Source organism: Copadichromis virginalis, linkage group LG17, assembly GCF_057382275.1.
Source record: "Copadichromis virginalis isolate Kocher_CV1m ecotype Utaka linkage group LG17, C_Virginalis_male_GT1.1, whole genome shotgun sequence".
Taxonomy (NCBI): domain Eukaryota; kingdom Metazoa; phylum Chordata; class Actinopteri; order Cichliformes; family Cichlidae; genus Copadichromis; species Copadichromis virginalis.
The window spans coordinates 23,594,882-23,616,613 of record NC_140634.1 but is presented as its reverse complement, the minus strand read 5'-3'; the positions used below and the strand labels follow the sequence as shown (position 1 = coordinate 23,616,613).

Here is a 21,732-nt window from a genome sequence, read left to right as displayed (position 1 = left end):
AGATAAGGCGAGCGTTGTGTACTAACATGTTCAATAAAGATAAAGAGCACTCTACAGAAATGCGGTTTGAAGAGATTTTTTTGTTCCAGGTGATGATTACTGAGATTTTCTTTTGTTGCTGCAATCCTCTGATAAAAGCAGAGAGAGTTTCATGCCTCTGCAGGCTTCACAGAGGTCAGATCAGGTAATTCAGTGAACTGATTGATCACCTGAGAGGGAAAGCTCTCTCTCTCCTGACTCAGCTTTTCTAACAGCAGTGATCTGATCTAGGTCATGAACCTTTGCCCACTTTCAGTGGCTCTCTGTGACTTTGATTTAAAAAATAAATCAAGACTAAACAATGGTTATTAACATGAGATTTCAGATTGTTTGAGGCCTCTGTTAACAGACCCAGACCGATGGCACTGTTGGTCTAAAGGGCGAAAATACTACTGTTGTCTGAAATGGTAAAATGGTAAATGGCCTGTATTTGTATAGTGCTTTACACATCCAGTCATCCACCCATTCACACACTGGTGATGGCAAGCTACATTATAGCCACAGCCACCCTGGGGCGCACTGACAGAGGCGAGGCTGCCGGACACTGGCGCCACCGGGCCCTCTGACCACCACCAGTAGGCAACGGGTGAAGTGACTTGCCCAAGGACACAACAACTGAGACTGTCCAAGCCGGGCTCGAACCGGCAATCTTCCGATTACCGTACAAGGCGAACTCCCAACTCTTGAGCCACAATCGCCCACAATCGTCTGATGACAAAGGAAGAGGAGAGGGGGACGGCATATTAGGAGGCAGTGAGAGAAGGAGAGGTAGGAGTGGAAGGATTTTAAATGTAGGGACTGTGACTGATAAAAGGAGAGAGCTGTTTGATATGACATGGCTTCATGCTTGGACAGAGCACTACATGAACATAGATAAACATCTGGACCGAAGCCTCCCAGTGCTTATTGGGCTGACAGGTGTGACCACACTGACATAAGAGACTAAAACTTTATTTTAGTTAGCTCCTTAAGCACACATTTAAATTTTTAGATAGTTTTACTTCACTCTGTTAATCTAGTTCCACAGTTACAAGTCCAGGATTTTGTTGTTATCATAGACGACGTCCCCTTTGATGATGACATACCGGATGAGCTCCTGATGTCCTCCCAGCTGGTAAATCAGGTGCTCCCACCTGCAGAACGACACAGAGGACAGCCTCTGTTATTTTTATTTCTTATTTCTAATGTAAAGCTGATACAATATTAGATTTTCAATGTAGGAAGAGGTCAGAAGTATCAGAAAAACACCAAATCTAAACATCTGCACACCAAAGTTTCTGCCTCTGATTAGGAATCACTAAAACTGCACAATTAATAAAGCTACCTGGTAAAATAATGGTTCAAATTATGAAACCATGCATTAATACAACATTACAGTTAAAGGCAGCACTAAACTGCAAGCAGTGAGTGACTGAGTGCAACACACAGAGTAAATAATTGCACTATTTCCACAATAGAAACACACAGCTGTTTCTTTAAATTTTACCTTAACTTTTTTAAGCTCCATAAAAACATGAAATTGGTCTTTGAAGTGTTCTCTGCTGTGGGTGGGCTTACCGTGTGGCGTTGAGGAGCAGCAGGTCTCCGTGCTTGTTGACCTCCAGCGATCCATGTGTGTGGGAGCGCCCGAGGGCGTAGGCCGCGTTGATGGTGGCGGCGGCCAAAGCCTCTGGCATGGACATCCTCATGTTAACACAGGCCAGATGCATCACTATCGGCTGAGGGAGAGAAAAAGAACAGAGGGGGATGTAAGCAGAGGGGAGCCTGCAGTTCCTCTATTGGCCACTTGAGGCAGACTCTTGAAGTGAATCAACCCCTCCAGACTTCCATGTTAAAATGTCCAACTTTACATGCCTACAGCAGCAGTTTGCACCTCAGTGGAAGCTAATAACTTATCATTCTTGCTTAAGGAAAAACGGAAACATAATGTTTAGGCTTCATGGGTAATGTCACAGTACTTACATCCATCTTTTATATACAGCGTGTGGCTGTGACAGAGACAAAGGAGGAGTCAGACATCCTGCACTCACCATAGAGCAGCAGTAGGCATTGGGGTTGAAGTCGCTGCCGAGGGCCACGATCACTCCGGCGTCCAGCATGTCTCTGGCCCGAGGCTGGGGCAACCTAAACATCAATAAATGTATTACTCGAAAACTCTCGGTTAAAGTGTGTGTGTGTGTGTGTGTGTGTGTGTGTGTGTGTGTGTGTGTGTGTGTGTGTGTGTTACAGTACCGCAGAATGTAAGCTGTAGTCGGCAGGAGGACCGCGGCAGTTTTTGCTTTGGCCATGGCAGCAATTCCTGCATCTGTCACCTCCTCCAGGTGACTGATGGCTAAGGCTCCAAGCTCCGCCCCCATCTGAAATAAATGCACACTCTGTTTAACAAGACAGGACCTCAGATGATTATTAATAAACAATTAAACTGTTAGGTTTCAGATAAATATCCAAAGGTCTCCGTGCAGCTCATCTGCATTTGGCCCCGGATCATCAATTATATTTTATGCGCCTTTAGTGTCTTTTTTTTTGTCGATAGTGACATTTCCCTCGCCTTCCTGACCATGTTTTTGGATGTGTTAGACTGTATTACTCTGAAAGTCAAAGATTATCAGCAGCTGAAATAACATATATTCTGTACACCCATATGTTCTTAGAAAAAAAACATATGGGTGTATGGAAACTGTTTAATAAGGCCACAAAACTCACATGACTCTGTGAACATTTGTTTTCTCAATCCATCTGTACGGGGATCTGGAGACTATCCAGATGCAGAAGAGCGTAGGTCTGGTAGTAAAGATGGTAATGAAGCATGCTAGTTTTCATCACAAAGGTGGAAACTAGCTGATATTTTTCTTTGGAGTTGGTGTAAACTAAAATAATATGAGTACTGTTGATCCGGTGAGCAGAAACTGAAGGTTATGATGTGGTTCAGAGGTGAATATTCATCTTTAGGCTGTAGCTTACAGTGTATACATAAGCTTCGGCAGATACCTGAGCAGAGTTCATGGGATGAAGCTCATCTCCATGGAAATTGATGTTGAGGCCCATTTGTTTGCCTGCCTGCAGGATGGAGCGGCTCGAGCTGAGGTCAAACACTCCCTGCTCACAAAACACGTCGATGTTGTCGACTCTGAGAGTCCCAGCAGACATCCTTTCCTTCAGCCGAGGCAGCTGAACTCTCAGAATGTCCTCTGTAGCTTCTGCCACTGTTTTCCCTCTGAAGGAGGAGGAAGACGTGGAGGAGGAGGAGGAGATATGGAATATAAGGCAAAAATAGTTATACTTACTTGGGCACTGCGTGAGCTCCGCAGTAGGTGGCAGAGATGTTTATAGGTAGGGAGCGCCGGGCCTCCTCGATCACTTCCAGCATTTTCAGCTCGGTCTGCAACTCCAGGCCGTAACCGCTCTTACACTCCACCAGGGTGGTGCCCGCTCGCTGCATCCGCATCAACCTGCTGCGGAGGGTCGCCAGGAGGTCCGAGGCGGGGGCGGCTCGAGTGTGCTCCACCGTGAAGTGGATGCCTCCACCTGCTCGGTGCACGTCCATATAGGTGGCACCTGCCAGCTGCAGATGGAGCGCCGAGCATGTCATCAACAGTTCAGATGCTCAGTGAAGCGAAGTGAAGTTAAGCAGAATAATTTACCTTCATTGCAAATTCATGCACCCGGTCCCCAGCCCAGACTGGATGAGTGTGAGCATCAACCAAGCCTGAAACAAGAAGTTTGCAGCAGTTAATCACTGCGAGAAGAGGCAGAAGTAAAAGGTCAAACATTAAAAGTACTTTGGACTTCGGCTCCTTCCTGATTTCTTAGTTTTTTTGCATATTTTTCACAAGCTTGATATCAAACAAATCATTTAAATTTAGCATCTTTAGTCTGTAAATTTGATGATGATAATGGGAGAAAACAGAAAACAAACAAAACAAATGTCTGGGAGTCTTTTTTTAGAACATCAAGTATTTTTTTACATTACACTAAGGCAAGAAATTCTCAACAATTCACACGTCTGACTGCTTATATTTAAGCCAACAGAACTGATACAGAGCTAATGCTCACCTGGCAGGACGCACATTCCTGCAGCATCGATCACTTTGTCAAACAAAGCTTCTGCATACTGAGCTCTGATGGTTTCTGCAGGCCCTACAGCTTTAATCAGCCCGTCACTGTGAGGGAAAAGCACACATTCATCCAGTGACGTTGTTCTCTGACATGTCATGAGTCTGTAGAGCCTGTAGGGGGCGCTCCAGTGTGTATCATTGGTCGTCAGGTTAAGAAATCACTTTTCAAATAACCTGAAACTGGTGCCCAAAAGCACAGCACAGCTCCTAACAAGCTCTGCTCACTTCTGTAGCTACATGAGATATTTTCCATCTTTCTGATGAAATCTGAGAGACTCTAATAAAGCTTCTTAACCTTCAACAGAGGTTATTTATGACTCCTGTCATATTTATTCATGTGCCCTGTGTAATTTTCAAGCATTTCCCAATGTATTTGTCAACCTCCAAAACAGATCTGTTTTTTTAAACAGAACCATTGATTCTATTGTAGTTTTTCACTTTTTTTTTTGCTATATTTTGATGTTTGGCATTGTAATATAGCTAACAGATCTACAGTGGCGTCTTGGATGACCTCTTTTGCATTAAAATGACTGAAAGTAATAAGCTACATTAGAACATTTCAGAGCATCTGTGATAGACAGTAGAGATATGATAAATACAAATAGAACCATTTTTTTTAAAGCCTTTAACATTACATGGGGATGCTCATCATTTCAGTCACTAAAGCAGCTTGGTCTGTGAATTAGCGATATATTAGAAAATAACAATAATAAGTAGTGTATAAATAAAATACCAAACCTGTCTAATTGTAGGGGAACATGGTAGAAGAGGCTCTGAATCAAACGTTTAAGAGACTTTAAAATTTTGCATTTGTGCAGCTACATGTGCAATAAAAACCTATCACCAGTTTAGTCATCTTTAAAATCTACTGTCTTTATTTTACTTAACAGGACAGTAAACATTTGACAGTCAAAACCTAATCTTTTACTCAATAATCCCTGTAGCCTTCTTTTGCCATCACATGGTGTAAAGCAAAAGGTGTCAAAGGGAAAAGTGCAGCTTCAACAGCAGGTCCTAATTTTCCTCATTTATTCAGTTTCCTGTCAGTTTATGTGCTTTTGTAGAGCACAAAGCATGCACATGTATAGATTTTGGAACCCAAACATTCCCACTTTCTTTACAATTCAAAAATCTTGAGATTTTAACAAGCTTCTAACCTTGCATAGACTTCTTCTACTGTGTTTAAATCCTCACACCAGAAGCAGTAGTCACTTTTGACCCCCGACCCAGATGTTTGACATCTCCTTTATAAAGCTTAGAGATCTGAAAATGTGCCTATAAAATTCAGAATTTGTGACAAACTTACCTTCCTATTACAACGCTCCCATTTTCAATCACGCAGAAATTTTGCATCCCATATTTGGTCAGGTACTTCTCAGAGTTTTTGCAGATCAAAACTAGCTGTTTGGCATTTTTAACCAGCAGTCTGTAAGGTCTGGACATTTTGACTCATCTGAAGTCAAACTTTAGGAGAGAGGGTGTTGAAGCCAACTCAGGAAACAGGCAAATATTTACCCAAGAGAGAAACAGCAGAGTTTAAAGTGCACAGAGGGGGGGTGGGGCTTACTGTACACCCCCCGCCAAAAAAAAAATCAAAAAAAAAATCAGACGACACACAAACACACGTATTTTTTAAGAAAGGGTACAATAATCACTTTATTGTGTCTGTATCACAACATAAAACTGGTCTCACATACAGTAGAAAAAAAAAGATTCAAAGCTGCTTGAAAAATAACCCCAGATGCAGAAGAGCGTAGGTCTGGTAGTAAAGATGGTAATGAAGCATGCTAGTTTTCATCACAAAGGTGGAAACTAGCTGATATTTTTCTTTGGAGTTGGTGTAAACTAAAATAATATGAGTACTGTTGATCCGGTGAGCAGAAACTGAAGGTTATGATGTGGTTCAGAGGTGAATATTCATCTTTAGGCTGTAGCTTACAGTGTATACATAAGCTTCGGCAGATACCTGAGCAGAGTTCATGGGATGAAGCTCATCTCCATGGAAATTGATGTTGAGGCCCATTTGTTTGCCTGCCTGCAGGATGGAGCGGCTCGAGCTGAGGTCAAACACTCCCTGCTCACAAAACACGTCGATGTTGTCGACTCTGAGAGTCCCAGCAGACATCCTTTCCTTCAGCCGAGGCAGCTGAATTCTCAGAATGTCCTCTGTAGCTTCTGCCACTGTTTTCCCTCTGAAGGAGGAGGAAGACGTGGAGGAGGAGGAGGAGATATGGAATATAAGGCAAAAATAGTTATACTTACTTGGGCACTGCGTGAGCTCCGCAGTAGGTGGCAGAGATGTTTATAGGTAGGGAGCGCCGGGCCTCCTCGATCACTTCCAGCATTTTCAGCTCGGTCTGCAACTCCAGGCCGTAACCGCTCTTACACTCCACCAGGGTGGTGCCCGCTCGCTGCATCCGCATCAACCTGCTGCGGAGGGTCGCCAGGAGGTCCGAGGCGGGGGCGGCTCGAGTGTGCTCCACCGTGAAGTGGATGCCTCCACCTGCTCGGTGCACGTCCATATAGGTGGCACCTGCCAGCTGCAGATGGAGCGCCGAGCATGTCATCAACAGTTCAGATGCTCAGTGAAGCGAAGTGAAGTTAAGCAGAATAATTTACCTTCATTGCAAATTCATGCACCCGGTCCCCAGCCCAGACTGGATGAGTGTGAGCATCAACCAAGCCTGAAACAAGAAGTTTGCAGCAGTTAATCACTGCGAGAAGAGGCAGAAGTAAAAGGTCAAACATTAAAAGTACTTTGGACTTCGGCTCCTTCCTGATTTCTTAGTTTTTTTGCATATTTTTCACAAGCTTGATATCAAACAAATCATTTAAATTTAGCATCTTTAGTCTGTAAATTTGATGATGATAATGGGAGAAAACAGAAAACAAACAAAACAAATGTCTGGGAGTCTTTTTTTAGAACATCAAGTATTTTTTTACATTACACTAAGGCAAGAAATTCTCAACAATTCACACGTCTGACTGCTTATATTTAAGCCAACAGAACTGATACAGAGCTAATGCTCACCTGGCAGGACGCACATTCCTGCAGCATCGATCACTTTGTCAAACAAAGCTTCTGCATACTGAGCTCTGATGGTTTCTGCAGGCCCTACAGCTTTAATCAGCCCGTCACTGTGAGGGAAAAGCACACATTCATCCAGTGACGTTGTTCTCTGACATGTCATGAGTCTGTAGAGCCTGTAGGGGGCGCTCCAGTGTGTATCATTGGTCGTCAGGTTAAGAAATCACTTTTCAAATAACCTGAAACTGGTGCCCAAAAGCACAGCACAGCTCCTAACAAGCTCTGCTCACTTCTGTAGCTACATGAGATATTTTCCATCTTTCTGATGAAATCTGAGAGACTCTAATAAAGCTTCTTAACCTTCAACAGAGGTTATTTATGACTCCTGTCATATTTATTCATGTGCCCTGTGTAATTTTCAAGCATTTCCCAATGTATTTGTCAACCTCCAAAACAGATCTGTTTTTTTAAACAGAACCATTGATTCTATTGTAGTTTTTCACTTTTTTTTTGCTATATTTTGATGTTTGGCATTGTAATATAGCTAACAGATCTACAGTGGCGTCTTGGATGACCTCTTTTGCATTAAAATGACTGAAAGTAATAAGCTACATTAGAACATTTCAGAGCATCTGTGATAGACAGTAGAGATATGATAAATACAAATAGAACCATTTTTTTTAAAGCCTTTAACATTACATGGGGATGCTCATCATTTCAGTCACTAAAGCAGCTTGGTCTGTGAATTAGAGATATATTAGAAAATAACAATAATAAGTAGTGTATAAATAAAATACCAAACCTGTCTAATTGTAGGGGAACATGGTAGAAGAGGCTCTGAATCAAACGTTTAAGAGACTTTAAAATTTTGCATTTGTGCAGCTACATGTGCAATAAAAACCTATCACCAGTTTAGTCATCTTTAAAATCTACTGTCTTTATTTTACTTAACAGGACAGTAAACATTTGACAGTCAAAACCTAATCTTTTACTCAATAATCCCTGTAGCCTTCTTTTGCCATCACATGGTGTAAAGCAAAAGGTGTCAAAGGGAAAAGTGCAGCTTCAACAGCAGGTCCTAATTTTCCTTATTTATTCAGTTTCCTGTCAGTTTATGTGCTTTTGTAGAGCACAAAGCATGCACATGTATAGATTTTGGAACCCAAACATTCCCACTTTCTTTACAATTCAAAAATCTTGAGATTTTAACAAGCTTCTAACCTTGCATAGACTTCTTCTACTGTGTTTAAATCCTCACACCAGAAGCAGTAGTCACTTTTGACCCCCGACCCAGATGTTTGACATCTCCTTTATAAAGCTTAGAGATCTGAAAATGTGCCTATAAAATTCAGAATTTGTGACAAACTTACCTTCCTATTACAACGCTCCCATTTTCAATCACGCAGAAATTTTGCATCCCATATTTGGTCAGGTACTTCTCAGAGTTTTTGCAGATCAAAACTAGCTGTTTGGCATTTTTAACCAGCAGTCTGTAAGGTCTGGACATTTTGACTCATCTGAAGTCAAACTTTAGGAGAGAGGGTGTTGAAGCCAACTCAGGAAACAGGCAAATATTTACCCAAGAGAGAAACAGCAGAGTTTAAAGTGCACAGAGGGGGGGTGGGACTTACTGTACACCCCCCGCCAAAAAAAAAATCAAAAAAAAAATCAGACGACACACAAACACACGTATTTTTTAAGAAAGGGTACAATAATCACTTTATTGTGTCTGTATCACAACATAAAACTGGTCTCACATACAGTAGAAAAAAAAAGATTCAAAGCTGCTTGAAAAATAACCCCAGATGCAGAAGAGCGTAGGTCTGGTAGTAAAGATGGTAATGAAGCATGCTAGTTTTCATCACAAAGGTGGAAACTAGCTGATATTTTTCTTTGGAGTTGGTGTAAACTAAAATAATATGAGTACTGTTGATCCGGTGAGCAGAAACTGAAGGTTATGATGTGGTTCAGAGGTGAATATTCATCTTTAGGCTGTAGCTTACAGTGTATACATAAGCTTCGGCAGATACCTGAGCAGAGTTCATGGGATGAAGCTCATCTCCATGGAAATTGATGTTGAGGCCCATTTGTTTGCCTGCCTGCAGGATGGAGCGGCTCGAGCTGAGGTCAAACACTCCCTGCTCACAAAACACGTCGATGTTGTCGACTCTGAGAGTCCCAGCAGACATCCTTTCCTTCAGCCGAGGCAGCTGAACTCTCAGAATGTCCTCTGTAGCTTCTGCCACTGTTTTCCCTCTGAAGGAGGAGGAAGACGTGGAGGAGGAGGAGGAGATATGGAATATAAGGCAAAAATAGTTATACTTACTTGGGCACTGCGTGAGCTCCGCAGTAGGTGGCAGAGATGTTTATAGGTAGGGAGCGCCGGGCCTCCTCGATCACTTCCAGCATTTTCAGCTCGGTCTGCAACTCCAGGCCGTAACCGCTCTTACACTCCACCAGGGTGGTGCCCGCTCGCTGCATCCGCATCAACCTGCTGCGGAGGGTCGCCAGGAGGTCCGAGGCGGGGGCGGCTCGAGTGTGCTCCACCGTGAAGTGGATGCCTCCACCTGCTCGGTGCACGTCCATATAGGTGGCACCTGCCAGCTGCAGATGGAGCGCCGAGCATGTCATCAACAGTTCAGATCCTCAGTGAAGCGAAGTGAAGTTAAGCAGAATAATTTACCTTCATTGCAAATTCATGCACCCGGTCCCCAGCCCAGACTGGATGAGTGTGAGCATCAACCAAGCCTGAAACAAGAAGTTTGCAGCAGTTAATCACTGCGAGAAGAGGCAGAAGTAAAAGGTCAAACATTAAAAGTACTTTGGACTTCGGCTCCTTCCTGATTTCTTAGTTTTTTTGCATATTTTTCACAAGCTTGATATCAAACAAATCATTTAAATTTAGCATCTTTAGTCTATAAATTTGATGATGATAATGGGAGAAAACAGAAAACAAACAAAACAAATGTCTGGGAGTCTTTTTTTAGAACATCAAGTATTTTTTTACATTACACTAAGGCAAGAAATTCTCAACAATTCACACGTCTGACTGCTTATATTTAAGCCAACAGAACTGATACAGAGCTAATGCTCACCTGGCAGGACGCACATTCCTGCAGCATCGATCACTTTGTCAAACAAAGCTTCTGCATACTGAGCTCTGATGGTTTCTGCAGGCCCTACAGCTTTAATCAGCCCGTCACTGTGAGGGAAAAGCACACATTCATCCAGTGACGTTGTTCTCTGACATGTCATGAGTCTGTAGAGCCTGTAGGGGGCGCTCCAGTGTGTATCATTGGTCGTCAGGTTAAGAAATCACTTTTCAAATAACCTGAAACTGGTGCCCAAAAGCACAGCACAGCTCCTAACAAGCTCTGCTCACTTCTGTAGCTACATGAGATATTTTCCATCTTTCTGATGAAATCTGAGAGACTCTAATAAAGCTTCTTAACCTTCAACAGAGGTTATTTATGACTCCTGTCATATTTATTCATGTGCCCTGTGTAATTTTCAAGCATTTCCCAATGTATTTGTCAACCTCCAAAACAGATCTGTTTTTTTAAACAGAACCATTGATTCTATTGTAGTTTTCCACTTTTTTTTTGCTATATTTTGATGTTTGCCACTGTAATATAGCTAACAGATCTACAGTGGCGTCTTGGATGACCTCTTTTGCATTAAAATGACTGAAAGTAATAAGTTACATTAGAACATTTCAGAGCATCTGTGATAGACAGTAGAGATATGATAAATACAAATAGAACCATTTTTTAAAAAGCCTTTAACATTACATGGGAATGCTCATCATTTCAGTCACTAAAGCAGCTTGGTCTGTGAATTAGAGATATATTAGAAAATAACAATAAGAAGTAGTGTATAAATAAAATACCAAACCTGTCTAATTGTAGGGGAACATGGTAGAAGAGGCTCTGAATCAAACGTTTAAGAGACTTTAAAATTTTGCATTTGTGCAGCTACATGTGCAATAAAAACCTATCACCAGTTTAGTCATCTTTAAAATCTACTGTCTTTATTTTACTTAACAGGACAGTAAACATTTGACAGTCAAAACCCAATCTTTTACTCAATAATCCCTGTACTGTCTTCTTTTGCCATCACATGGTGTAAAGCAAAAGGTGTCAAAGGGAAAAGTGCAGCTTCAACAGCAGGTCCTAATTTTCCTCATTTATTCAGTTTCCTGTCAGTTTATGTGCTTTTGTAGAGCACAAAGCATGCACATGTATAGATTTTGGAACCCAAACATTCCCACTTTCTTTACAATTCAAAAATCTTGAGATTTTAACAAGCTTCTAACCTTGCATAGACTTCTTCTACTGTGTTTAAATCCTCACACCAGAAGCAGTAGTCACTTTTGACCCCCGACCCAGATGTTTGACATCTCCTTTATAAAGCTTAGAGATCTGAAAATGTGCCTATAAAATTCAGAATTTGTGACAAACTTACCTTCCTATTACAACGCTCCCATTTTCAATCACGCAGAAATTTTGCATCCCATATTTGGTCAGGTACTTCTCAGAGTTTTTGCAGATCAAAACTAGCTGTTTGGCATTTTTAACCAGCAGTCTGTAAGGTCTGGACATTTTGACTCATCTGAAGTCAAACTTTAGGAGAGAGGGTGTTGAAGCCAACTCAGGAAACAGGCAAATATTTACCCAAGAGAGAAACAGCAGAGTTTAAAGTGCACAGAGGGGGGGTGGGACTTACTGTACACCCCCCGCCAAAAAAAAAATCAAAAAAAAAATCAGACGACACACAAACACACGTATTTTTTAAGAAAGGGTACAATAATCACTTTATTGTGTCTGTATCACAACATAAAACTGGTCTCACATACAGTAGAAAAAAAAAGATTCAAAGCTGCTTGAAAAATAACCCCAGATGCAGAAGAGCGTAGGTCTGGTAGTAAAGATGGTAATGAAGCATGCTAGTTTTCATCACAAAGGTGGAAACTAGCTGATATTTTTCTTTGGAGTTGGTGTAAACTAAAATAATATGAGTACTGTTGATCCGGTGAGCAGAAACTGAAGGTTATGATGTGGTTCAGAGGTGAATATTCATCTTTAGGCTGTAGCTTACAGTGTATACATAAGCTTCGGCAGATACCTGAGCAGAGTTCATGGGATGAAGCTCATCTCCATGGAAATTGATGTTGAGGCCCATTTGTTTGCCTGCCTGCAGGATGGAGCGGCTCGAGCTGAGGTCAAACACTCCCTGCTCACAAAACACGTCGATGTTGTCGACTCTGAGAGTCCCAGCAGACATCCTTTCCTTCAGCCGAGGCAGCTGAACTCTCAGAATGTCCTCTGTAGCTTCTGCCACTGTTTTCCCTCTGAAGGAGGAGGAAGACGTGGAGGAGGAGGAGGAGATATGGAATATAAGGCAAAAATAGTTATACTTACTTGGGCACTGCGTGAGCTCCGCAGTAGGTGGCAGAGATGTTTATAGGTAGGGAGCGCCGGGCCTCCTCGATCACTTCCAGCATTTTCAGCTCGGTCTGCAACTCCAGGCCGTAACCGCTCTTACACTCCACCAGGGTGGTGCCCGCTCGCTGCATCCGCATCAACCTGCTGCGGAGGGTCGCCAGGAGGTCCGAGGCGGGGGCGGCTCGAGTGTGCTCCACCGTGAAGTGGATGCCTCCACCTGCTCGGTGCACGTCCATATAGGTGGCACCTGCCAGCTGCAGATGGAGCGCCGAGCATGTCATCAACAGTTCAGATGCTCAGTGAAGCGAAGTGAAGTTAAGCAGAATAATTTACCTTCATTGCAAATTCATGCACCCGGTCCCCAGCCCAGACTGGATGAGTGTGAGCATCAACCAAGCCTGAAACAAGAAGTTTGCAGCAGTTAATCACTGCGAGAAGAGGCAGAAGTAAAAGGTCAAACATTAAAAGTACTTTGGACTTCGGCTCCTTCCTGATTTCTTAGTTTTTTTGCATATTTTTCACAAGCTTGATATCAAACAAATCATTTAAATTCAGCATCTTTAGTCTGTAAATTTGATGATGATAATGGGAGAAAACAGAAAACAAACAAAACAAATGTCTGGGAGTCTTTTTTTAGAACATCAAGTATTTTTTTACATTATACTAAGGCAAGAAATTCTCAACAATTCACACGTCTGACTGCTTATATTTAAGCCAACAGAACTGATACAGAGCTGATGCTCACCTGGCAGGACGCACATTCCTGCAGCATCGATCACTTTGTCAAACAAAGCTTCTGCATACTGAGCTCTGATGGTTTCTGCAGGCCCTACAGCTTTAATCAGCCCGTCACTGTGAGGGAAAAGCACACATTCATCCAGTGACGTTGTTCTCTGACATGTCATGAGTCTGTAGAGCCTGTAGGGGGCGCTCCAGTGTGTATCATTGGTCGTCAGGTTAAGAAATCACTTTTCAAATAACCTGAAACTGGTGCCCAAAAGCACAGCACAGCTCCTAACAAGCTCTGCTCACTTCTGTAGCTACATGAGATATTTTCCATCTTTCTGATGAAATCTGAGAGACTCTAATAAAGCTTCTTAACCTTCAACAGAGGTTATTTATGACTCCTGTCATATTTATTCATGTGCCCTGTGTAATTTTCAAGCATTTCCCAATGTATTTGTCAACCTCCAAAACAGATCTGTTTTTTTAAACAGAACCATTGATTCTATTGTAGTTTTTCACTTTTTTTTTGCTATATTTTGATGTTTGGCATTGTAATATAGCTAACAGATCTACAGTGGCGTCTTGGATGACCTCTTTTGCATTAAAATGACTGAAAGTAATAAGCTACATTAGAACATTTCAGAGCATCTGTGATAGACAGTAGAGATATGATAAATACAAATAGAACCATTTTTTAAAAAGCCTTTAACATTACATGGGGATGCTCATCATTTCAGTCACTAAAGCAGCTTGGTCTGTGAATTAGAGATATATTAGAAAATAACAATAAGAAGTAGTGTATAAATAAAATACCAAACCTGTCTAATTGTAGGGGAACATGGTAGAAGAGGCTCTGAATCAAACGTTTAAGAGACTTTAAAATTTTGCATTTGTGCAGCTACATGTGCAATAAAAACCTATCACCAGTTTAGTCATCTTTAAAATCTACTGTCTTTATTTTACTTAACAGGACAGTAAACATTTGACAGTCAAAACCCAATCTTTTACTCAATAATCCCTGTACTGTCTTCTTTTGCCATCACATGGTGTAAAGCAAAAGGTGTCAAAGGGAAAAGTGCAGCTTCAACAGCAGGTCCTAATTTTCCTCATTTATTCAGTTTCCTGTCCGTTTGTGTGCTTTTGTAGAGTACAAAGCATGCACATGTATAGATTTTGGAACCCAAACATTCCCACTTTCTTTACAATTCAAAAATCTTGAGATTTTAACAAGCTTCTAACCTTGCATAGACTTCTTCTACTGTGTTTAAATCCTCACACCAGAAGCAGTAGTCACTTTTGACCCCCGACCCAGATGTTTGACATCTCCTTTATAAAGCTTAGAGATCTGAGAATGTGCCTATAAAATTCAGAATTTGTGACAAACTTACCTTCCTATTACAACGCTCCCATTTTCAATCACGCAGAGATTTTGCATCCCATATTTGGTCAGGTACTTCTCAGAGTTTTTGCAGATCAAAACTAGCTGTTTGGCATTTTTAACCAGCAGTCTGTAAGGTCTGGACATTTTGACTCATCTGAAGTCAAACTTTAGGAGAGAGGGTGTTGAAGCCAACTCAGGAAACAGGCAAATATTTACCCAAGAGAGAAACAGCAGAGTTTAAAGTGCACAGAGGGGGGTGGGGCTTACTGTACACCCCCCCCCCCCAAAAAAAAAATCCAGACGACACACAAACACACGTATTTTTTAAGAAAGGGTACAATAATCACTTTATTGTGTCTGTATCACGACATAAAACTGGTCTCACATACAGTAGAAAAAAAAAGATTCAAAGCTGCTTGAAAAATAACCCCAAACGTTCATTTGTTTCACACGGTGAAAGCACAAACACACATCAGCCCGGCATCACTCTCGCATCTCGCCATCCTCTTCCTCCTCTTCTACACCTCTGATGTACAAAACATTATTGCACCTGTGGAGGTCGAGCACAGCATGAGAAAGCGTTTCCTTTCACCAGTCACTTAATTATTAACACAAGTTAGTCAAGTCTGACGACTTCAAACTGTTCAGACTCCCACTGATTTCTCTCTGTGGCGTTACAAAGTGTCATTCACATACCTGATGAGAACCTCACCGAGATGTCCGGCCAACGCTCCATCCACATACTCTTCTGTGTTTGCCAGCTGTAAAAAAATAAATAAAAATAAAACAAAGTTCAAAGGTCAGGTAAGATAATTGGTGGGGCAGAGAAGCCAAGACCTCCCTCATCCCAGCCACCTCCTCCAGCTCATCCAGGGAAACACTGAGGTGTTCCCAGGCCAGCTGACAGATAAAATCTCTCCGGTGCTTCCTGGGTGTCCACCCAGAACACCTCACACAGGAGGTGACCTCCTCAACTGTCTCCTTTCAGTGTGGAGGTGTAGCGGCTCTACTGTGAGCCTCTAATAGCCAGCCATCCTTCGGAGAAAGCTCATTTCTACTGCTTGTATATCAAAATAACTAAAAAGAGCCTTAACAATACGATCAGGCCCAGACTAGCAAAGTTATGGCATTTTTCTACAAAAATCTTGTTGCTGCAGCTCCATCTGGTGGCAGATAGTTGAATAAATATTTAGGACACCAAATCACCAGCATTGGACTTAAAATATAATTTAATTAGATTTAATGACTTGTACATTCAGCACTGACTAGTGACAATGGCAATGATCAGTCGCCACAGTTGCACAAATTCATACTTAAAACAAGCGCTAAATAAACGAATAAAAAAAATGTAATCTGTTTTTACCTGATTTCACCAGGTAAAAACAGAGCCACTTTGGTGATACAGAAAACTCTGACTTTAAGTTTAGCATAGCCTAGCATGCCATTCTGTGGTGTAATTCTATAAATGTGAAGTTTTTAATGGGTAGAAACTGTTCATACTTCACAAATTATCAAGTATCGGGATGTTTTCCCTGAGCTGGATTATTGATGTTGTCCTAAGTATATTAATATGTGTGTATTTTCATCAGGGTGTATGTTTAGAACTACAAGTGAGGACAGTGTTGAGTTAACACAGGTCCCTTCTTCTGTGACTGTCTGGTCACTGGTGTACAGCCCAACACTGGAATGATGCTTCCTTGCAATGATGTCATTTTATCCTTCAACAGGAAAATACTACAGGTTCTTGTGTGACCCCATGAACACATTGCTCGAGTTTTAATAATAATAATAATAATAATAATAATAATAATAATAATAATGTATACTTGATCCCCACAGGGAAATTACTTTCTCTGTATTTAACCCATTCACTCAGTGAAGCAGTGGGCAGCCACTAATCAGGCGCCCATGGAGCAGTGTGTAGGGAAGGTACTTTGCTCAGGGTACCTCAGGGTAGCCGTTCAGTGGATTCGAATCCCAGACCTTCCAATCATGGGGTGACCATGCTATCTACTGAGCTATCCCTGCCCACAAAATAATTTTCTGTTGCTGGGTAATGCAGGGGAACTGTGTACTGACAGCTTGGAGGAGTTCTGTGTTGCATTAAGCAACAGTAAAAACAACCTTTCTAAGAGAAGAGCTTTGTTTGCTGCTACAAACACAGCGACAAAGAAGCAGAGGAGGCAAAGGTAACACATTACTCTGGGCTAACAGTTGTTTTTACTTGGATACAGAATAACACCAAGTTTAGAAAAATAAATCCAAGTCACCTTTCATGCTACAGCAGCTGCATTAATGCCAAACTAAATGAGCTTGTCAATGTTAAAAATCACATTAGCTGAAAACTGCTTTTATTTTGAAATCGAGTCTCAGTTTCTCTTACCGTAATACCTAGTCTATAAACAATGCATAATTTGACCGTAGAACAAATTTTAGGTAATTGAACAAGGCAAATGATCCACACCTGCATATTCATGTACCCGTCCACAGACACGAGGTAGCCCTTATATTCCATGCCCCACTTCAGCTTCACCATCACTGGTTTTCCTGTCAGGCCGTTCAGGAAGGGCTTCGGGTTCAGAGGTAAACTCTGGAGAAGCAGACCAATCAGAGATAAATACACACACATCAAATTCAGACACCAATGAAACAAACAGCTACAATTTAGCATCGTAATACCCGTACATGTCAAATCAAAACCATATGCAGTGACTTATTCTGATCTGTGATCTTATAATAGGTATCAGGTCTCTAAAAAGAGATCTTGCACGTTTCCTTTCAGTTTGCACAGTTTTCCAAAGACAAAGACGATTATAAAATAAACCGTGAATTTTATAATTATCAAGTTATTATAAGTATTTAGCTTCAAAATATTTGTGTGGCAGTTAAATTAGACGTTTTCTGAATGAAGTTTGGTGCGACACTCTCCACAGATTCAAGCAGGAAGAAAATCGCCAATAAACAAACAGCCAATAAACAGGAAGCATTGAAACCAGCCTAATTATGTTTCCGTAGATAAACATAAAAAGTGAGGCTGCTTTCCGTGTGAGGATTCATTCATTATCTCTACAGTTATGAATGAGACGCTAGCCTCGCTTATGCTAACCAGCTAACAGGCTAGTCGCTATTCCCGCGCCCTTCTGAGTAAAAAATCCCCCAAAACATCCGGTGAAGCTAAAATGTAAAGTTTTCCGAGCTTTACTCACCATTTTAGCTCAAAGTAAATAAGCACTGTGCGTTTTAAGGTATACGTTTGGTATCCTTTCGTCACAATAACGTTGCACTTAACAGCAGCACACGCTTTGCCGCCGACCGGAAGTCCTGCACTTTGCTTCCTGAGGAGTCTGCGTGTTTTTACACACCGCGACCTAGCGGTCAGAGGTCTCACCACACCCAAACCGTATTATTTATTTATTTATTTATTTATTTTATTGGTTATCATGAGCAGAACAGAAACATTTAAGACCATGAGAAACATGAGAAAAACAAACTGTGGTCAACCATCAAAGCAAGGGACAGCGCACAATTTAAAAAATCAACTCAGTTCAAATTAACAACTAAATGATTGAAAATTAAACATAACTCAGTGTTCCAACATGACAATGATCCCAAACACACATAAAAATGACAACTAAAGTTATTTTGCCTCATGATAATATACTTAAAAGTTAAATTGTGATCTGATTACTGTTCAAAGCAAATAAAAGCATCACTGTCGGTGCCTCCACCTGCCCTCAGCTGAACTGAAGGCAGATGGATAATGACATATCCTGTAGGTGCAACACCTGCTCTACTTATGTCACTTTGACATGCCCCTCACTCACAAACTGCTCACTAGTTGAACCCTGTGGCCTCTTTGGGGGTGAAAAGTTAAATAACTGTAATAACCGAGTCAGCCGGCTGTAAGTCTGAGCAGCAATTTCACTCCAGGCAAAAACAGTCTGACGCGCTCACATTTTTTCTGCGCTGAAGCGTTGAACAGTTTCTGAAGTATCTGACAAGTTCAAACCTGATGCGATGAATGAAACTAACACCTGACTTCCTGCTGTTAGAGGCTGTGATTGTCCAGAAATTCCTCTGAAATTGCAGCAGAGCTTTATTTGCATATTTGAAATACTTGTGTCCTTACATCATTTTAGCCTATTAGCTGCCCTCTGTGTAATTAACCGACCCGTCAGTCAGTTTGTGTGTGTTTTATAGCATGAAGGAAATATGTGGCAGAGAGAGAATGAGAAATCCAAAAATTACTAGCAAAATATGTTAAAATAGGAAAGCTTGTCCATCCTGGTCACTCCCATAGCAAACTGTAACATTTTCAGCTTGGCCACCATTTCCAAACTGTACATTGTAGCATCTGTACTATCTTGTAAACCTTCCCTTTCACACTTGTTGCAATCCTTCTATCACAAATCACCCCTGACACCCGTCTCCACCCACTCCACCCTCCCTGGACTCTCTTCATTACCTCTTTTGTGCACTTGTCTGTTGATTTCGCTGGTTTAACTCAGGTATTTAGACTCATCTGCCTTCATTACCTCTGCTTTTTGCATCCTTACTGCAGAGAGATTTAAAATAATGACTTCAAAGCAGCAAAAGAGGTTCAAAACTGCTACAAAACATGAAAAATTAGTAAAAAGGGATGTGTTAACACTGCGTCAGGCTGGTGACCTGTCCAGGGTGTACCCTAACTCTTGCCCTATGGTTGCTGGGATAGGTTCCAGCCCCCTGTGATCATCATAAGGCTAAATGGAAGAGGATGGATGGATGGATAAAGGCATTCAAACTAGACTATAAAAGTTTTTGACGTGCCACAGAGATGGAAAAGTAGTATAAGACTACAAACTATCAAAAAGATAGTAAAATGTAGTAAAATGATAAGTAAAAGATGACTAACGTGAACACTGAGTGGGGGCTCAGTAAAGGGCTCACAGATGGAGGCGAGGGAGGAGGCAACACTAAAACACTTTGGCTTGTGTCTGAATACCTGCAGACACTAATGACACTCCTATAAGCTCCTCAGCAATTTAAACATTTATCAAAACTTCTTTTTTTTTGTTACAAATTTAGCTTTATTTAAATAAAATTGTCAAACCCTTAAATAATTTAAGTTATGATCTTCCTCCAGTGTAACCAACACATCCATTGCTCACTGGTGGCGCTGGTGGTGGAAAACAGACTAGAAAGACACACAACATGACTAGATTAAAAAATAACCTGAAACACATCCAGAAATACAACAAAAAGAGTGAAAGATGAGCACAAACTGAGAAAAACCAACACAAAGAGCTCCAAAACTGACCCAAAAACAACAATGGAGATGATAAAATGACTTTAAACAGAAACTGCCCTAAATAGATGTAAAGTGACCACAAAGAGCTTTAAGAAGACCACAGAGCATTATTGGAGACTTGTTCATTGACTTTTCTGCCCAAAAGCTGAGAAGATGAAAACATCTCTCTTGTCTTTATGGAGCTAAATCCTGGAAACTGTTTAAAACCGTGAGAAAAGAACAAAGTTTTCTCCTCCACAAAGAGCCAGGCGGGCGGTGACTGAACCAGGACAGGCAGAACAAAGTGAACAGGTGAGATAGTTTAACTTGGCTCACTGCTTATTGGACAAGGGTCAGGTGCTTAGAAAGCAGGTCACGGTCCGATTACACCGCAGACAGAGAAGCCAGAGCCGTGCTGGGTTCAGTCGAGCTTAAGCCAAATGGGCCTGAGAGGAAATCGGCGTTCTACCTCTGCTGAACACAGGGAGGCGCCCTGCAGCCTGCACGCTGTTGAAGCCACTCCTGCAGGCTGGAAGCTGGGGGCCCTCCCCTCTTCTTTTTATGGGCAGCAATGATGTGGAAAGCAGGATGAGTATTTAACTGGATCTTTCACTGGTTTTCTATGGACACTGGCGATGTCGTCTACAAAGGCTCGTGGTCGGCAGAGCAACCAGAGGGTGTAATTTGAAGTGCCTCAGCAGCTCACGCAGCTTCTGCATCCAAAGCCAATTAGTCAGAAATGTGGATGTGAGCACTCATGTGGTCCGTTCATCATCAGGGTCTATGTGGTCCCCTCAGGGGGTCCAAACCCTGTCAGGACCAGTGGTGGGCAATCATCAAACTCACTTCAAAGTGTCACAGCATCAAACCAAAATCAGATCATGTCTTACATCGCTGCAGTCTGAAGCCAGTGATGCACAGCAACACCTCACTTTCATCTGATTTCTGATGATTCACTATAGAGAACTTTGCATTCTGGGTAAAATTTCAAGTTTCTTAAGTCTGTTTCAGAATGGTGACTCTTCAAAGCAAATTACAGCATATGAAAGCTTTCCTTTTTTGTGCCTACAATTTGATCCTGGACTGATCTTCTAGTTTTGATTCCCTCTGTGCCCAAATAGTTTCCCACTGTCATTTTGTAAGTCTTGCCAAATGTAAAACCATTTGTTTTCCTTTTAGCTCTCTTGAACATATAAATCCTTTTTTACTGGCAGTTGTTGCCCCATCACAGTCCTGTGAGAAAATAAGTACATTCCATGATTCAGCAGCTTGTGGAACCACCATTAGCAGCAATAACTTGAAATAATTGTTTTGTCTTCCATTGTTATGAAGGACTTTTCAGATTTGTTGACAATTGGTTAATCAAGTGCATTTGATCAGCACTTGGGTGCTACATACCCTCTCAACACCACCACCAACGGAAGCAGTGAGGTAGGTCTTCATAAAGAGATGTGAACATTGAAAACACAGTTTCAGAGGTTAAAACTGTAAAATATACATTGTTGGGTAGTTGACCTGAAACAATGAACTAAATAAAACACAAAAGAAGCCACATATTTCTAGTTTACTGCGGTTTTCAGATGCAGGTAATGCGTGTTTTGTCATCACATGACTCGTGTTATACTGTACATGTTTGCTATTAGCCGTTTACAGTTAGCTTGAAACTTCCACAGCGTCAGTCACGTTTTTTTTTTTTGTTTATTTGTTTGTTTTGGTGTTGTTTTTTGTCT

The 21,732-nt window shown here is 41.5% G+C and overlaps 5 protein-coding genes across 5 annotated transcripts; all 5 read right to left on the bottom strand.

Annotated features, from left to right (window-relative positions):
• Positions 1-974: 974 nt before the first annotated feature.
• On the bottom strand, positions 975-5,652 carry LOC146689454 (putative imidazolonepropionase). The gene is made up of 9 exons (XM_085437696.1): positions 5,461-5,652; positions 4,093-4,199; positions 3,681-3,745; positions 3,324-3,601; positions 3,028-3,253; positions 2,272-2,396; positions 2,070-2,163; positions 1,597-1,757; positions 975-1,172 (listed from the first exon to the last, which is right to left on the bottom strand). Exons 1-9 carry the CDS (start codon positions 5,595-5,597, stop codon positions 1,067-1,069), a joined length of 1,299 nt encoding a protein of 432 aa, XP_085293822.1. The 5' UTR covers positions 5,598-5,652; the 3' UTR covers positions 975-1,066.
• Positions 5,653-6,013: 361 nt separating this feature from the next.
• LOC146689453 (putative imidazolonepropionase) lies at positions 6,014-8,744 on the bottom strand. Its single transcript, XM_085436752.1, has 5 exons — positions 8,553-8,744; positions 7,186-7,292; positions 6,774-6,838; positions 6,417-6,694; positions 6,014-6,346 (listed from the first exon to the last, which is right to left on the bottom strand). The coding sequence occupies exons 1-5, from the start codon at positions 8,687-8,689 to the stop codon at positions 6,058-6,060; spliced, it is 876 nt and encodes a 291-aa protein (XP_085292878.1). The 5' UTR covers positions 8,690-8,744; the 3' UTR covers positions 6,014-6,057.
• A 365-nt stretch (positions 8,745-9,109) lies between these two features.
• LOC146689452 (putative imidazolonepropionase) lies at positions 9,110-11,838 on the bottom strand. The gene is made up of 5 exons (XM_085436770.1): positions 11,647-11,838; positions 10,278-10,384; positions 9,866-9,930; positions 9,509-9,786; positions 9,110-9,438 (listed from the first exon to the last, which is right to left on the bottom strand). The coding sequence occupies exons 1-5, from the start codon at positions 11,781-11,783 to the stop codon at positions 9,150-9,152; spliced, it is 876 nt and encodes a 291-aa protein (XP_085292896.1). The 5' UTR covers positions 11,784-11,838; the 3' UTR covers positions 9,110-9,149.
• Positions 11,839-12,198: 360 nt separating this feature from the next.
• On the bottom strand, positions 12,199-14,950 carry LOC146689451 (putative imidazolonepropionase). The gene is made up of 5 exons (XM_085436732.1): positions 14,741-14,950; positions 13,372-13,478; positions 12,960-13,024; positions 12,603-12,880; positions 12,199-12,532 (listed from the first exon to the last, which is right to left on the bottom strand). The coding sequence occupies exons 1-5, from the start codon at positions 14,875-14,877 to the stop codon at positions 12,244-12,246; spliced, it is 876 nt and encodes a 291-aa protein (XP_085292858.1). The 5' UTR covers positions 14,878-14,950; the 3' UTR covers positions 12,199-12,243.
• A 118-nt stretch (positions 14,951-15,068) lies between these two features.
• On the bottom strand, positions 15,069-18,087 carry snrpf (small nuclear ribonucleoprotein polypeptide F). Its single transcript, XM_085437322.1, has 4 exons — positions 17,940-18,087; positions 17,198-17,323; positions 15,430-15,494; positions 15,069-15,283 (listed from the first exon to the last, which is right to left on the bottom strand). Exons 1-4 carry the CDS (start codon positions 17,940-17,942, stop codon positions 15,217-15,219), a joined length of 261 nt encoding a protein of 86 aa, XP_085293448.1. The 5' UTR covers positions 17,943-18,087; the 3' UTR covers positions 15,069-15,216.
• Between the last annotated feature and the right edge of the window lie 3,645 nt (positions 18,088-21,732).